At 48.1% G+C, this 16,287-nt stretch overlaps 1 protein-coding gene and 1 non-coding gene across 2 annotated transcripts in view; both read right to left on the bottom strand.

Annotated features, from left to right (window-relative positions):
• Nucleotides 1–14,908, bottom strand: part of Hnf4a (hepatocyte nuclear factor 4 alpha) — a 58,551-nt gene extending 43,643 nt beyond the window's left edge. The window contains exon 1 of the mRNA XM_060382873.1: nucleotides 14,783–14,908. Within this exon, the coding sequence (XP_060238856.1) occupies nucleotides 14,783–14,831 (49 nt within the window). The 5' untranslated portion in view covers nucleotides 14,832–14,908. The remainder of the gene's footprint in view (nucleotides 1–14,782) is intronic.
• Nucleotides 6,958–7,065, bottom strand: LOC132653927 (U6 spliceosomal RNA). The gene has a single exon (XR_009591747.1). It is a non-coding gene; the product is annotated as a U6 spliceosomal RNA (small nuclear RNA).
• Nucleotides 14,909–16,287: the final 1,379 nt, after the last annotated feature.

A 16,287-nucleotide genomic window follows, 5' to 3' on the forward strand; every position in this document is an offset into this window, starting at 1 on the left:
TTTTTTTCTCTTATCAGTTCTGCCCTGCTAGAGAATCCTGACTAACGAATGCACTCCAGGTTCTCCTGGCTCCAGCTCCCAAGTGCTAGAATTATTGGGCATGAACTTCCATGTCCAACCTCATTCACTGTCTTAAAAAAATTTTTTTTAAAAAAAAATATAGTTACTGAGCTTAGAACAGAGTGTTGGTTGATTTCTGTCAACTTGGCACATAGACACGACTAGAAGAGGGAGTCTTAGCCGAGAAAATGCCTCTGTAAGATTGGCGTTTTTGTGGGGTAGTGCCTTGATTAATGATCGATGTGGGAGGGCCCAGCTCAGTGAGGGTGGGACCACCCCTGGCTGTTACTCAGCAAGCCACGAGGAGCAAGCCGGTAAGTAAGCAGTGTTCCTCCATGGCTTCTGCCTCAGTTCCTCTCTCCTTTAGTTCCTGCCCCAACTTCCCTCAGTAGCAAGAGTGTGACCTGTTGTGTTAGAAGAGGAAATAAATCCTTTCCTCTCCAAGTTGCTTTGATCACAGTGTTCTGTCACAACTGTAGGAACCTAACCTAACTAAGACAGATCTGCGTAACAAAAGAAAAATTTATGGCCATGTAAACCATTTACCCAACAAAGGCTAACCTGATCTACGACTAAGGTTAGACCAACTGTTCATCCACATGACAAAAAGTGTAATGACGTTTGCAGGGGCTTGAAAGTGTCCCCAGGTGTCCAAGTACTGGAAACCTAACCCCCCAAATATCTATGTTAATGATATTTTGGAGGAAGGGCCTCAGGTAGCTAGTTAGCATCTGATGAGGTCACGAAGATAAGACACCACGAAAGGCCCTCAGGAGATGCCTATAGCACACCTCAGAACTGTGGGCCAAATGAACAACGGCTCTTTTCCTGTTAATAAAATCTTTTTTATTTATTTTTATACGTGTACTTGTGTGTTTGTGTGTGCACATGAGTGCAGCTGCTCATCAAGGCCAGAAGAGAGCATTCTGTTACAACAGGTAGTTATGACATGCCCAGTGTGGGTGCTGGGAACTGAACTCGGGTCCTCTGGAAGACCCTTACAAGAATTGCATTTTCTTTCTTTCTTTCTTTCTTTCTTTCTTTCTTTCTTTCTTTCTTTCTTTCTTTCTTTCTTTCTTTCTTTCTTCCTTCCTTCCTTTCTTCCTCCCTCCTTCCCTTCCTTTCTTTCTTTCTCTCTCTTTCTTTCTTTCTGTTTTTCAAGACAGGGTTTCTCCATGTAGCCCCTGGCTGTCCTGGAACTCTCTCTGTAGACCCGGCTGGCCTCAAACACATAGAGATCCGCCTGCCTCTGCCTCCTGAGTGCTGGGATTATACCTCCACTGCACAGCATGAGCAACAGTTCTTAAGTTGGACATGGTAGCTCACGTCTACATACCAGCACTTGGAAGAGTGATTCAAGTTGAAGGCCAGCCTGCATCATCTAGAGAGACCTGTCTCAAAGAGACAGACAGACAGACAAAACAAAACATCAATAATGACCTCAAGGTGGCAAGATAACTCAGGAGGTAAAGTTGCTTGCTACCAGGCCTGATGACCTGAGTTCTAAGCCACACAGTGAAAGGAGAAAACCAATTGCCACAAGTGGTCCTCTGACCTCCTCATGTACCTTACATGCATGTGCTCACTCCATGCACACAAAATAGATAACTAGAATGATAGATAAATGTATTTTTTAGGCTTTTAAGTTCTATCTTGTTGTGTGTTTTGTGTGCATGTGTTTGAACACTTCACTTGTGCCTGGAGGTCGGAAGGGGCTATGGGAACTGTGCCCTGGTCCTGTGCAGGAGCCACAAGTGCTCTTGTCCACGGTGCCATCCCTTCGGCCCCTGTAGGTGTTATTATTTTATGTGTATGAATGTTTTTCCTGCATATGTGTCTGTGCTCCATGTGTACTTGGTACTTGGTACAGAGGTCAGAATAGGGCATCAGATCCATAAGCCTGGATTAAAATAGGCCCAGGAGGATACCTCAGCTGCTAAAAATGCTTACTACAGGTGCCATGTGCCAGAAAGCCTGCATCCCATGGTAGAGAATCAACTTCTGAGGATTGTTCTAGAACATCCTCACTTGTATTATGGCACATGTGTGCCTGCACACACACATAGACTCATATACACACACACACATAAACACACATACACATACACACATAACTAGTAATAATATCAATGAAATAATAAAACAAACATAACAAACAAACAAACAAAAAACCCACATGGCCACATAGCAGGATTTGATAAGAGTGAAAGGTAGATAGAATCCTTATTAACAAAATATCACCGTCTGGCCATTTCTCCATATTTGAACATTTTCTACTTAGAAAGAGAAAGAGCATCTTGGGGGGATGGTCAATCTACCATCTTACTGTGCATCAAGACCATACAACAAAGTAGTATAATCTTGTTTGAGACAGGGCTTTGTGTAGCCCAGGCTGGCCTCAGCCTCCTTACACACCCAACAACGGCCTTGAGTTCCTGGTTCTCCTGTCTCCACCGCCCAATTGCTGGTATTACAGCAGTGTGACATCATACGTGACTTCATTTTAAAAGCCTTACTGGGCTGGGGATGTGGCTCAGTTGGTAGAGGGTTTGCCTGGCACTCATGAGTGAGGCCATGAGTCCCATTCTTAGCCTTACACAAACCAGGGATGGTAGCGTGACCAGCGAGCACAGGAGATAGTTTAGCTTGGTCCCCCATTTTGGTTTGGAATCATACACACCCCCTTTTGCAATAATGTGCTTGGCGGTTCCTTCAGATACACACACACACACTTCTCTCTAAGAAATTCATCTGGCAACCTCAGAACACCCGTGCGTCACTGACTGTTTGCAGCTGCTCGCTGCTCGTACTCCCCTCTCTGCATGTTTGCCCATGCCCGCTAACATACAGATTTAGACAGTGTCTGTATAAGTGTATTGCCAGCCCTCCTGGGTGCGAAGGTGAGGAGAACTGATCTGGCCTGAAGTGGCTGCGGGCGCAAGGCGGGAAGGCAATACAATGTCCTCTGACAGAGAGTCCCCTACTCCGCATCCCACAGCTCTGCATAACTGGATGACAAATGATTAAAAACAGGTGCATTATGGGAAGGGACATGCAAAGCAGAGAAAAGATTATATAGCCTAATCTATCAACAAAACAAAGAAGCACCTAAGGGCACCTGTTAGTGATGAGCTCTGCCTTCTCATGAACCCCATAAAGGAAGCCTGGAGCAACAAAAACTCTTGTGTGTTTTCACGTGTGTCCTGCTGTCAATCATGACAGTGTCTCCCTGGATAAACCCTCACTATCGCCATGCTACAAATGTAGTTACCTTGCTGCTTCTGCCTATCCGTGCAATCCCTGTTTTTTTAGTCATTTGGCTATGAGACCAAAAGCCTGGAAAGAGCATGCCCAGGTGCTGACCAGCACTAGCTGTAGTGAGTATAGCATGTGTGTTTGCACCTGGAAGGTGGAAGCAGACAGATCGGCAGAAGTTCAAGGTCATCCTTGGCTACACAGTGAGTTCAAGGACACCCTGGGTTACCTGGGACCATGTCTCAAACAAAACAAACAAGCTAAAAACAAAAAAAAACAAAACAACAAAAACCGGACAAAACAAACAAGAAAACCAAAGTGAAATATCTAGGAACTTAGTTATTAAACATAGGTTTTAGGTGCATGGAAACACACCTAAGAAGAGAGCCTTCCAGGGCAAGCCAGGGGCGGAGAGAGCTCTATTAGCTTGACAGGAGCTCTGGGGGACAAACTCACGGGGAGGCTCTACCCACTGTCCGCCCATCACATGGCAGTGGGTAAACAGCCAGGTTCTCTGGACCTGAGCGCCATGCTTCTGCAATGGCTTTTCACATGCCTGACAACAGGATCTTCCTTGCTACAGTGCCATCATGGGATGGAAGAGGCCAGGTGACAAGGGGACCTCAGAGGCTCCTCCCAGGTCTCCACATCCATCTTTCTAGCCTGGGCTCTGACACTAACTTGTTTCTTGGCCTAGGGCTAGCATGCCCTGACTGGCTAGTGGTGCAATATTAATAGGAAGGAAGGAAGGAAGGAAGGAAGGAAGGAAGGAAGGAAGGAAGGAAGGTGGGAAGGCGGGAGGTGGGAGGGAAGAAACAGCATTAATGGTATTCCTCTTCCCTTAGTTAACTTCAGTTTAACCACACACACACACACACAGACACAGACACAGACACACACACACACACACACACACACACACACACACACACACACGATTCCAGTTGCTGGTGAAGAAAGCAGAGGCACTTCATTCTTATCTACTTAGCATGTTCAGGAGCATTTGAGCTACATGAGACACTGTACCCTAGCATTCGGGAGGCTGAGGCAGGGGGGATTGCCACGAATTAGAGGCCACCCTGAATGACGTACTGTGTTCCAAAGCAGTTGGGCTACAGAGTGAGGTCCTGCGTCAAATAAACAAACCCAATCACAGCCCTTTAATGTACAGGTGAAGAAATGGAACCTCACACATAGCAGATGCCTGGGCACGGGGCTGGGACTACTTCCTGGTTCCTCCTGTGTCCACAACTAAGCCCTGCAGGGGTCACAGATGCCAGCTCCAGTTTCTTGGGCTCTGCTCAGCACAGGCCTCCCTCTGTCTGCTTCCGGGGCTTACTTTTCCGGAGCCGTTCAAGAAACCAAGTGGTCCTTCCAGACCCTCCCTGAGGTGTGGCTGCCTCTGCTGCCTGTCTTGGGAAATCCTGGGGCCTTGGCAATGCGGTGGCCAGCCTTGGCCAGTCCCACAACAGACACTTGTCAAACAGCGGCTGTCTGGGCAGAGGGAGGCATGTTTACCTAGGGCAGGGCCCAGGCAGGGGCTGTGGCTTCCTTCCCACACCATGAACCCAGCCAGTCGCTCAGTACACTGACCCTACCATCCACATCTGTGTTTGCGCAGTCTGCAAATGCCTATGGAGGACCTACTGTGTGCTGCTCACGCTGTTTCAAACTTCCCTGACCTCTGGAAACAAGAATCAGGCCACAATGGGAGAGCATACCAGCAATTGTAGCTGAGGTCGGAGCATCTGAAGTTCAAGGCCACCTTGGGCTACACAGCAAGACTCGGCCGTAAAGGAGTAAAAGCTAGGCTTGGTTGTACGCACCTAGGGTCTCGTGAGTGGCAGGTGGGAGGATCAGAGGATCAAAACCAGCTGCAGCCACCAGAGCAAGTTTAAGGCTAGCCTGGGCTACCTGAGACCTTGTATATAAACAGATTTTAAAACTACCAACAACAAAAATTTTAAGAGTGAGAAAAAAGGGAAGGAGTTGGAACAGATGTGAGAAGGTTATGGGGTTAAAGACCAGTGTTAGGGAAGCAGTTAGGCCGACACTGCTGCACTCGGGTTCTGCGGAAACGCCGGGGGCGGGGGTGGGGGCTTGGTGTTCCTCCGCTCTCGGCTGTGACCAAAAAGACCTCACAAGATCAGAGTATGTCCGGCGGTCTGGTGTCTTTCCCTCCGGCACTAACCTCTCTCCAGCCACACTTATCAGCCTTTTTATCAACACCCCACCCCAACCCTGTGCAGGACTCATCCTCTTCCTCAGGCTCTTTAAGGCAGGGGTTGCTTCCTCAGCCAACGGATCCCTTTCTCGGGCTTTTCTCATAATTTGGATCGTATCTCGAGTGACCTCCATTCAGAAGGTCTTCCTTGACCACCCAATCTCAGATCACCTCACCTCTGTCCACTGCCATCAGTACCATTATCTCCCTGGGCTGTGAAATTACACACTCATGAGCTGTTTGCCCCTGTCTTCACCACATTGCAAGTGTCAAGGGACTTCGCCACTTCTCCTTCCCTGTTCCACTCCTCCGGGAGAATGCTGGTATCAGAGGGACACACCACCACCCCTCACAGTGACTTTTTTCTTTTTTTTTTTTAATTTGCTTGGGTTTCTTGTTGTTGTTTTGAGTCAGGGTTTTCCTGTCACCCAAGCTACGGGCACACTGATCTTCCCGCCTCACTGTTGGGGAAGCTAGGTTTACAGTTGTGAGCCGCCCCACCCGGCGGCCACTTCGCCACCGGCCTCCACTGAAGGAACACAGCTGTCACCCACAGCTGTGTCAACTGCCAGCCGTGCTTTCCACACAAAACGCTTCTACAGCTCGCAGAGGAATCCGGAGAATCACAGAAGAATTCCCTCTGTCAGCAGGGCCACCAGGACGGGGAACAGGACCAGCATTGTTCACCCCGTTCTCAGAACCAGGAGCCAAGGGTGACACAGAACATTTTACCCGCTGTCATGGGGTGATGGGGTAAGAAAAATAGTGGCGGGTGTGCGTGTGTGCGTGTGTGTGTGTGTGTGTGTGTGTGTGTGTGCTGTCCCCCAAATAGCTGTGCAAAGGAGGTAAGTTCTCTACTCTTGTTTATCACGTCAGCTGGCTCTGCTCTCCTTCATACATACTGGGTTGGAGTTCGAGTCCCATCACTCAGGGGCTGTGTGACTTAGGTGAGCTTTTTAACCTCTCTGAGGCCTGCTATCTCGCCTGAGAAACATCATCACAGCACCTGCCTCACTGGGTGGCTAGGAGGAATGAAAGAGTTGAGTTGTACAAAGTGCTTTGAACAGTAGAGAGAGTCCCACAGGAGCCCTGAAAGAAGCAGCTGGAAGATGACTGAGGCCTGGCTGCAGCCTGCAGCCTCGGGTGCCCGACACCTGCCCTCCCGACGGCTCTTCACTCAGCTACCTATCAGCTACACTTTCTTCACTAGCAAACATTTGCTCTGTATTTTTCTTTCTTTGAATGTACATGTTCATTTAAATATATATATATGGGCAGGGCAGTGGTGGATATGCCTTTAATTCCTGAATTTGGTAGGCAGAGGCAGGCAGATCTCTGAGTTCGAGGCCAGACTGGTCTAGAGGACTCCACAGAGAAACCCTGTGTCAAAAAAAAAGAAAAAAAAAAAAGGAATTCCAAAGAATACGGAACACTTCATTAAATTCGATTGTCACCCTCGCACAGAGGCCATGCTGGTCTTCTCTGTAGCCTTCCTGTTTCAGTGTGGATGCTCCCTAATCGAGCAGGACACCGGGTACTTTACAAGGGAGCTTTTCTTCCTGCTTTTGTTTCTGAAGAGCAAGCAAGGCTACCAGAGGGGTAAAGCCGAAGCAGCATCAGGGACAACAGGAAAATTGAGTTGCCTGGGAGTTTTTCTATTTATTTTGTGTGCACACGCGTGCACGCACGGGCGGAGCTCAGCAGACAACTTTCTGGAGTCGGTTCTGGTTCTCTTTCCCCACCCTGTAGATTTGGGGGGATCAGACTGGTCATCAAGCTTGGTGACGGGTACCCTGGCCTACTGAGCCCTCTCGCCAGCTCTCCAAGGAGCTTCTCTGTGGACGTCTTAATGTGCTTGTCATAAATCTTCCTAACACAATGCAAAACAAATCCAGAGAGATTTAAAAGTGTTTGCCTGCGTGCTGGTACAACCAGCCCTGTTCCCAGTGGGACACCAGTAAAAGTGTTGCTCAGGAACTTTTATGAACGTTCTGTCCTGTGGCTTTAGAACGTGCTGTGCTATATATTCTGTGAATACTGCGCATGTAGTGAAAACAGACGATGCGCCCACCTGCCCCGGCTGGCCCCCGTGTGTGTCTCTGAATGCCTTTGCTCCCTTTGGCTGAGTGGCCTGATTAATCTGCACCTCCATTTTCTCATCTGTAAGACGGGCATGGCAACAACACGGCTTACCCCACAGGGTCACTTTGAGAAGTTTGAGAGGCCCTTGTTTTTGTGTTTTAGAACAGAGTTTCAAGTGTTCTAGGCTGGCCTCGAACTCGCTACGTCTCAAGAGGCTGGTTTTGCACTCAAATCCGATCCTCACGAGTGTTGGGATTACAACCACGCACCGCTGTACCATTATATAACACAAGCATGGACACTCTCCCAACAGTTGCCTCTTGGAACCTGTCGCCTCTCCCTCCTTCGTTTCTGTTTATGCCATAACATAACAAGATGCTCGGCACGCGGCAGGCCTGCCGTCCCTCACATGTGAGGCGTACCCCTCCGTGGCTACAGGGATAGCAGCAACAGCCGAGACGCACACGGTCCTTTCCATGAGCTGCACAGGTGGCTTCGTCCAGCGACAACACAGGCTGGGGATGTGGCTCCGTGGTAGAGCACTTGTCTGGCGTGCAGAAAGCCTTCGATGTAACCCTCAGCGCCACGAAATTAATTGATCTAAAATTTTATTTTGTAATTGGTTAATTTTAAAAATCCATAGGGGTGAACATGCATGCCACCCTCATCACAGCTCAAGAGGAATATTTCTTTCCTGGTTGGAGCCCATTCCCTTGCCAGGGAGGTCTGAGTCAGAAAAAAAAAAACAAAACTGAAGGCCCAACTGCTGAAGTTCAGTGTCCCAGGCTGCTTTTAGGAAGCAGATAAACCAGACACAGAATGGTCTGAGTGGGCCCCAGGCATTCTTTATAGGGTAGAGCCAATTGCTGCTTGAGTACCCATTAAGTCAGCCCAGTATGCAGCTAGGCTCTGGACCTTTGTACAGACTGCCTCCTCAGCTGGAACCCTCTCTCCTCTCCTCTCCTGGATGACTCCGGCTACCTTTCCCCCTCCACCTAAGATAGCAGTCTGCTCTCTCAGAGACAAGAGGTCCCTAGTCTTCTCCTCCAAGAAGCCCTTATGTTCCCATTGTTTTCTGCCCACCTCGGGCTATGCGCTCTTTGGTCCCTGTTGGCTTGTCCACCTTCCCAGCAAATGGAGCCAGGCCCTGAAACCACATTTGTCTCCTGTGTGTTCCCAGTGCCTAGCAGAGTGTCTGAGACAGTCCTACCCCCTTCGGTAGTTGCTGAAGCAGGAATGAACAAGAGCACAGCGAGGCAATGGATGCAGCTTCAGGGTGGAGGCGGGATGCAGTCATGCCTCTTTTTGCTACTTGGGAGGAGGTGGGGCAGAAGTTTCCCAATCCCATGTGACCAGGATGCCTAAAGTCACATACAGACCTTAATAAAAATAGCAGACGCTTGGAACTCACCCCAGGAAACCCTCAGCCTCCAGGTGTATAGTTTAAGAAAGTCTCTATTGGGCTGGGGAGATGGCCCAGTGCATGAAGCCCTTGATGTACAATTTGTAAGGATTGGAGTTCAGGTCTCCCAGAACCCGTGTGAAGGCATATGCAGCAGCGTGTGTCTGAAATTCCAGCGTGCTTATAGGAGAAATAGGAGGCAGAGACAGGAGACTTCCCAGAGGCCACTGGGTTACCTAGCCTGGTGCATACAGTGGTGAATAACAAAGAAACCCTGTCTCAAATAAGGCAGAAGGAAAGGACTGACACAAGACTGTCCTTTGACCCCTACAATGATCTGTGGTATACCCAACACACACACTTTCAAAACAGAAAAGAAAAGCTTATGGGCAGCCACTCTTGTGAGCCTGAATCATAGAGGCTTCCATGTTGAGGCAGGGTGAAAAGCTATATGGAGGGGTTTGGGAGAGTGGTGGGAAAGGCTACACTTTGGAAACGAAGCATCCATAGATACTGGAATGACCCAGTCATTGACTAGGATCGGAGGTTCTATTCAACTTCGGACCTATCACCCTTCAAGGGAACTAAACATGCTATCATTTGAACTTTTCTTGTTTCAATAGCTCATGGAATCCTTACAAACCACCCAAGGATTGTTTGATGGATAGAGACATTGAAGCTGGATGTGGTAGAACACACACATCTCAGCCTCCAAGAGGCAGAAACAGCAGAATTGCTGCAAGTTTAAACCTAACCTGGCCTTTAGAGTGAATTCCAGACCAGCCTGAGTTACAGAGTAAAACCCTAAACGGAGCGTAGTAGTGTGCACCTTTGATCCCAGCACCCCAGAGGTAGAGACAAGCGGATCTCTGTGAGTTGGAGACCAGCCTGGTCTACGTATTGAGTCCAGGCCAATTAGGGTTACATAGAGAGACAAGATTCCCCCACAAGATCCTAGAAGCACCAGTCAGAGGGATGAAGGAAAGAGCCCAGCTTTACCTGGTTTTAAGCTAGGAAGCTCTTACCCAGAGTACCTCTGATCCAAGGCTGCTGCTGTTGGTCAAAAGGACTTGAGGCTTTTATCTCATGAAAAAATTGGGGCTCATTTGACACTTAGAAACAGTTATATTACTCTAACGAAGGCCTATTGTCTAGTAGCTTAATGACTCCTATCTCCTTAACCTGTTCTGTCCTAAGCACATGCAGGTGCTGCTATTCTGCTCTCCTTGGTTCATCCATCCATCCATCCATCCATCCACCCATTCATCTTTCTATTGATTCAGCCACTCAACTAATCTCCCCCAAAGACTATATAGAGCCCTGCCCTATAGAAGCCCATTGTATAGATCATACAAGAATACAAATACAAGAAATACAAATACAAGAAAAAAGAAGCAGATAATACAGGTTTAGCCTTCAAAGAGATCAGAGTAGAAATGATAACTGCTAAGGGGTCAAAGTAATGGAGAAAACAAAGATAGGAAATATACAGAGCCATGAGTCCAGATTAGCGCACAATGTGGATGCTGAAGCATCTTACACTCACAATTGCCCAGAACAGCCAAAGTCAGCTAGGAGTTAGACCCTGGCACCTAAAGCAAACGCCAACCCATGAGTCCCGGTGTGCTCCCCTGTCACAGACACTGCCCAGAAGCTATTTCTAATTCCATGTAATACGTGGATAGGATACGTGTCCTGGGAGGCAGCTGTTTAGAATCTAGAGACTGCTTCAGTGGCCACACCTGATGGGGAGAGACACTTCTGGCCTCTGCTGAGCAGAGCCGGGGCTCAGGGCTGCTGCTTAGCACCACACACAGGACAGCCAACATGCTGATAGCGCAGAGGCCCAGAAGCCTATAGCAGAACAGTGTGGAGCAATAGTAAGCTGGGCCCAAGAGAGGAGCATGGCTGGGCTAAAGCAGCCATAACTTTCCCATTTCTTCCCACCTTGACTTCCAGCTTTCCTCAATGGAAAGTCTGCTGGGAGATTTCTGGAGAAGCACGATTTTGTTTGTTTGGTTTTGGTTGTTATTGGTTTTCTTTTAAATTTCTGAGACAGAGTTTCTCTGTGTAGCCTTGAGAGAACCCCATGTGTACTGAGGGGAACGCTTTCAGTCTTCTCCAGTCTCAGACACCTAAGGGTCAGCATGCTGCCCGGAAAGCCATTTTGGTCCTAGGATGGGACAGACAACTAGGTACAAAAGCCAGCACAGTGAGGATGACAGAAAGGACAGGAAGTACCCACTGCTGGCTGATATTGAGGGTCACAGTTCTGTGGTTAAAACCTTCCTGATGGGTCCACCCAACAGACACTTTGGGGTGTCAGTCATCATATGAGCTTCCATAAGACAAACCATCAATGTTCCCGACCTTGGGCAAATGTAACGAGTGTTACAACTCACGCCAGTAATCTCATCAAAGAGATGGTAAGTGTGAAGGAAAATCAGATGTGCTGTGGACAGACTGGACATTCAGAAATCCCTGTCCTCCCAGTGTCACCACACCAAAGAGGCTGCCCTACTATGGGTCAAGCCCAGGAAGCAACAGTGGCTTATCGGGGACTTTTCCTGGGCTGCCCAGCTCCTGCCCTTCACTGCCTCTGCTGTTCCCAGCCTTCACCCAAGACCTAGCCTCTGCTGTGCTAACCTCAGGAGTGGCCACTGCTGTCCCCAGAAAAAGGTTTTGTTCTTTTCTTCTAAGTATTTTTGTTCTAAAATCAGAACGAGACCTTTTCCCAGAGTCTCCCAGCAGGCTTCCCTCGTTCACTTTACTGACGAGCTCTCTGGAGTCCTGGAAAGTTAACGGAACAGTGGCTTGAAGAAAGGAGGTAGAGCCAGAATGCTAACCAAGGCATGTTTTATCAGAAAATGCTGTTCTTTAACCACCTCCTACACACACACACACACACACAGAGAGAGAGAGAGAGAGAGAGAGAGAGAGAGAGAGAGAGAGAGCCTACTGCAAATACTCCACTGTCCTGGGACAATGGTACTTTTTTTTTTTTGTAGTTATGGGAGATGTATATTATGACTCTGGCCATTGGTGTCCCCCTTTCTCTGACCAGTCACATCTGTGCCTGGCCCGGAAGACTGGAAACAGGTGACTATATCATATCTCAAGTCAGACATATTTTTTTAAATCCTGACCTTTAGGTTTTTTATTCTTTTATCCCTCAGAGGTGACTTGTTTCTTTTACATAACTGTTGTGACCATTAAATGGGACAATAGGTATAGAATATACACTTAACATATATGCATACATATGTGCACATAAATATTTATCCATCCACATATATATATATATATATATCCATTCAACCAACCATCCATGTATCCATACATCCATAAATTGAACTCTCTAAACACAGAACCAAGCATCTGTCCATATAACCATATACCCACCCATTCATCTAGCCACCAAACCACACATTCAACCATCCATCTATTTATCCATTAACCATCCATTGTCTAACCATTAAACTGGTCATATGGCCATTCACCCAATCATGCATCTATCCAACTATCCCCTCAAGCATTCAACCATCCATCCATTCATTTATCCATCATCATCCATCTAATAATCTATCCTTCCTTCCAGCCAACTATCCACATAGCCATTTAACCACCCATCTACCCAGCAATCCTCCCACCAGTTCAAACATCCACTCATCCATTCAACCATATATCCAATCACCCAACCATCCATCCATCAACCATACATTTATACATACATCCATTTATTTTCCATCAACTGTTCTTATAGCTATCAACTCAAGCATCCATCTATTCATCCATCATCATTCCATCCACCCCTCTATTCATCCATACATTTAATTCTCCATTCATCCAAACATCATGGATCCATCCATCCATTCATTCAAGCATCCATCCATCTATGCACCCATCCATCCAACCAACCACCCATTTATCTATGACAACAACTTTGTGTTGGATAGCAGTCCTTGGTAAGCACTGCAAAGGATCTGGAGCGAAAGGATGTACAAACATCTTCCTAAGTATAGACCTGGGAGACATAGAGACGCTGCTGAAGGATGTTCTTACTACATCATCCTTTCGGAGCCCTCTGTGGAGCCTCTTCGTCACCTCTAGCCTGTTCTAATGGAAAGGTTATAGTTTGCAGACAATGTGTTTGCCCCCTTCCAGAGCCAACTCTGGCCACAGTTTCAACCAAGTCTTAACAACTATGAAGTAAAGTATATCTAGCCCTTTAGATATCCTCCTGTAATCTCTAATCCAGTAAAATTAGCTTCATTTTGCAAAAGAGGAAGTAGGTTGAGAGAGGGAAGTGACTCTTCCAAGGTCACGCTGATGGTATGTGGGATGGGTCCCAGGCTAGTTGGTTCTCAGGGTTTTGTAGTTTGCTCTGTTGTCACATTCTCCTGCTTAGTAGTGATTCAAGGCCAAGAATCCCCAGACGAGTCAGAAGACCTATCCCTGAAAAGTTACTGGCCATCCAGCTTCAGCTAAGAATGCTATCAAGATGCTGATGACAGCTCAGTGGGTAAAAGTACTGGGTGACCAAGCTGATGACCTGAGTTCCATCCCTGGGACCCACATGGCAGAAGAGGACCGGCTCCTGAGGGTCGTGTGTCGGTCCCCATGAGCACATCATGATGCAAGCATGTACGCACACAAATAAGAAACAGATGCATGTATACTCTTAAAAGAGAATGGTGTTAATATCTACGGAGTCTTCACAGTCTGTGTGATGCCATGAGCTTACGTCCTGCCTCAGCTGACCCCTACGCATTCACAGCTCCCGCTTTGTCTCCATGTCAAAGCAAAAACAAAAAACGGTGGGGGCACAGAACCGTTCAATGACCCAAATGATTGTCCCACAACAAAGAACACGGCCAAGATGCCCAGCATTTCACAGGCCAAGCGCTGTATATGTGTGTGCGTGTGTAATTTAGCTCCCTAAAACACACCACGTTATTGTTTTTAAGCCTAGAATTTGTCTCAAGAGAAAAAAAAAATTTCTCTTGGATCTCCTCAGAAACAAAACTGTCACCAACCTCTTTGTGTCCTTCCTGGAATTTTCTATGCAAATACAAACCCGTGTGTACATATATGGAACTACATCCGTTCTGTTATCAGAAACATCCGCAGGGCTTTGCTGCAACTGAGACTTTCTATCTGTACACACATCTGCATGTTTTTCTTCCACACTGGAACAGCATTGCATTATAAATCCACGTATACCCAGTTCACTGGTCATCCGAAGCCTTTGTGGTCAGTGCACATTTTCCCAGCTTCCCACACCCGATGCAAGATCGCACTCACTTTCTTAGCCCCCGCAGGACAGTGATTTCAACCTCATCCGCAGGGAGGGATGGAGGAACCAACATAGTATCCCCTGGTGTCCGTCCACCAAGGCGCCACCCCAGGTAGCTACGTGCACACTCTCAGCACCACCTTCAGGGGATTGTGAACATCTGTATGGAGACCCCTACTTTCTATAGAGTTATGAAAAGCTTCCCCGGTGGTAGGTTCTCAGGAAAGCCTTCCTCGGGCAAAAAAGAATCCAGCCCCAGCTGCAGTCTCCTGTGGCCCCTCCCAGCACTTCCCACACAACCACCACCTTGTCAGGGACCTTAGAGATCAAGGCCCAGACCCTTCTGAACTTCCCGGTTATTCTAAAGAAACCGTTGGAGGGTCTGGGAGCCTATCCTGTAGCCTTCTGACGTGGTCCTTCCCTGTCCAGCCATCCCCAAGCCCCAGATATTAGCTTTACTTACCATAAGGACTCGCCACTGGAGCCCCGAGGGGGGCGTTCACACTGACCATGACCAAGTGTACCCAGTTGGACACTGGGAGGCATGGAGGAGCTGGGGCCCGCACACAGCAGCAAAGGGGCCACGGGGAGCCAGTCCACCAGGAAGGCAGTAAGCACAGCCAGCTGCCACCGCCCGGTTATCTTATTGATTCTTCTAATCACCCAAGGTGGGTGGATATGTTAAAGAGTAACCAGTCACTTAGGGAACCTGTGGCTGGGGATTGTCGCTTTTGTCATGGCAACGGCAACCTGGCTAGACCTGAGGTCCACTCAGGCCCTAGTCCTGGACTCTGGGCTTAGGAGAACCTGAAGCCAGATGTGGGAAACATCAGCCCTCCAATTTGAGAGAAGAGATTGAGCAGCAGCAGGGCCTAGCGAGTAGAGTGTCGGTGATGGGTGGAGTTTTATGGTTCTGGATTATGGGTGAGGTAAGTGCATGAAAAAGTGGGGAAGTTGAGGGAGGGGTAGAGGGAGAAGGGAGGGTAAGGGTTTTTATAGCATACCAGACTGGATGCTGGGAGCTGAACATAGACATTGCTAGGATTAATCAAGCCTTGAGATAAAGGAGTTTGAGGGGGGAGGGGGCCCTAGAGAGATAACTCAGTGGTTAAGATCGCCGGCTACTCTTTCTGCGGACCCTGCCTTTGATCCCGAGTACCCACAAGGCAGCTCACAGCCATCTGTAACTCCAGATCCAGGAAACCCAGGGCTCTTTTCAGGCACCCGGCAAGCATGTGGTATAGAGGCACACATGCAGATGAAGCACCCATACACGTAAACTAAAATAAGGCTAAAAGTAAATCAATGAAGGACCCTGAGGCACAGGGAGAAGCTGCTTGCCTAGAGTCTCCACTGTGTGCAGACTCCAGTCTGCATCTGGGGGTCACAGCCCTGGTCCACCCCTCGTCTCACAGGTCAGCTGAACACCTACTATGTGTGGCGTTCTGTGCTGAACTCCAGTGACATGGAAATGAGCCAAGGGGATGTCATCTGCTCTACGTGGAACTTGGAAGAGAGGAAGCTTAATCACATTATTGGTCAAGGGTGGAAGCTGTTTGAGATGGACCAACTAGTTGGTACAGCCCTTTGCTGGCTTCCTTCTCCACTCTACAGGAAACCCACCGTTGAAGCCGGCAGTCTGGCTGAGACCTTCTCTCACACATGACAACCTACCACCTAGCTCTCTGTTTTCTTTTGCGGATACCCCATTTCATTTGGCCTGTTGTTGGAGCTCCCAGCCTGCCTTGGGATTCTGTGATTTAGATCTTCTCACTTAAAACACTGCTCAAACGACAAACCTGAAACTCTGAGGAATGAGCGACCCCCAGATCCTCCATTTTCCTGGTGAGTCTTTTGCTAAGTTCTTCTGTTGTCTTACAGTAATTTCCCCATGGTGGGTTGCCCTGCATCCAAAACCAGCTAGTGGATAGATTCTCTTCGTCTTCCAGGGTACTTCCCAGCCACTTC

Source organism: Meriones unguiculatus, chromosome 4, assembly GCF_030254825.1.
Source record: "Meriones unguiculatus strain TT.TT164.6M chromosome 4, Bangor_MerUng_6.1, whole genome shotgun sequence".
NCBI lineage: Eukaryota > Metazoa > Chordata > Mammalia > Rodentia > Muridae > Meriones > Meriones unguiculatus.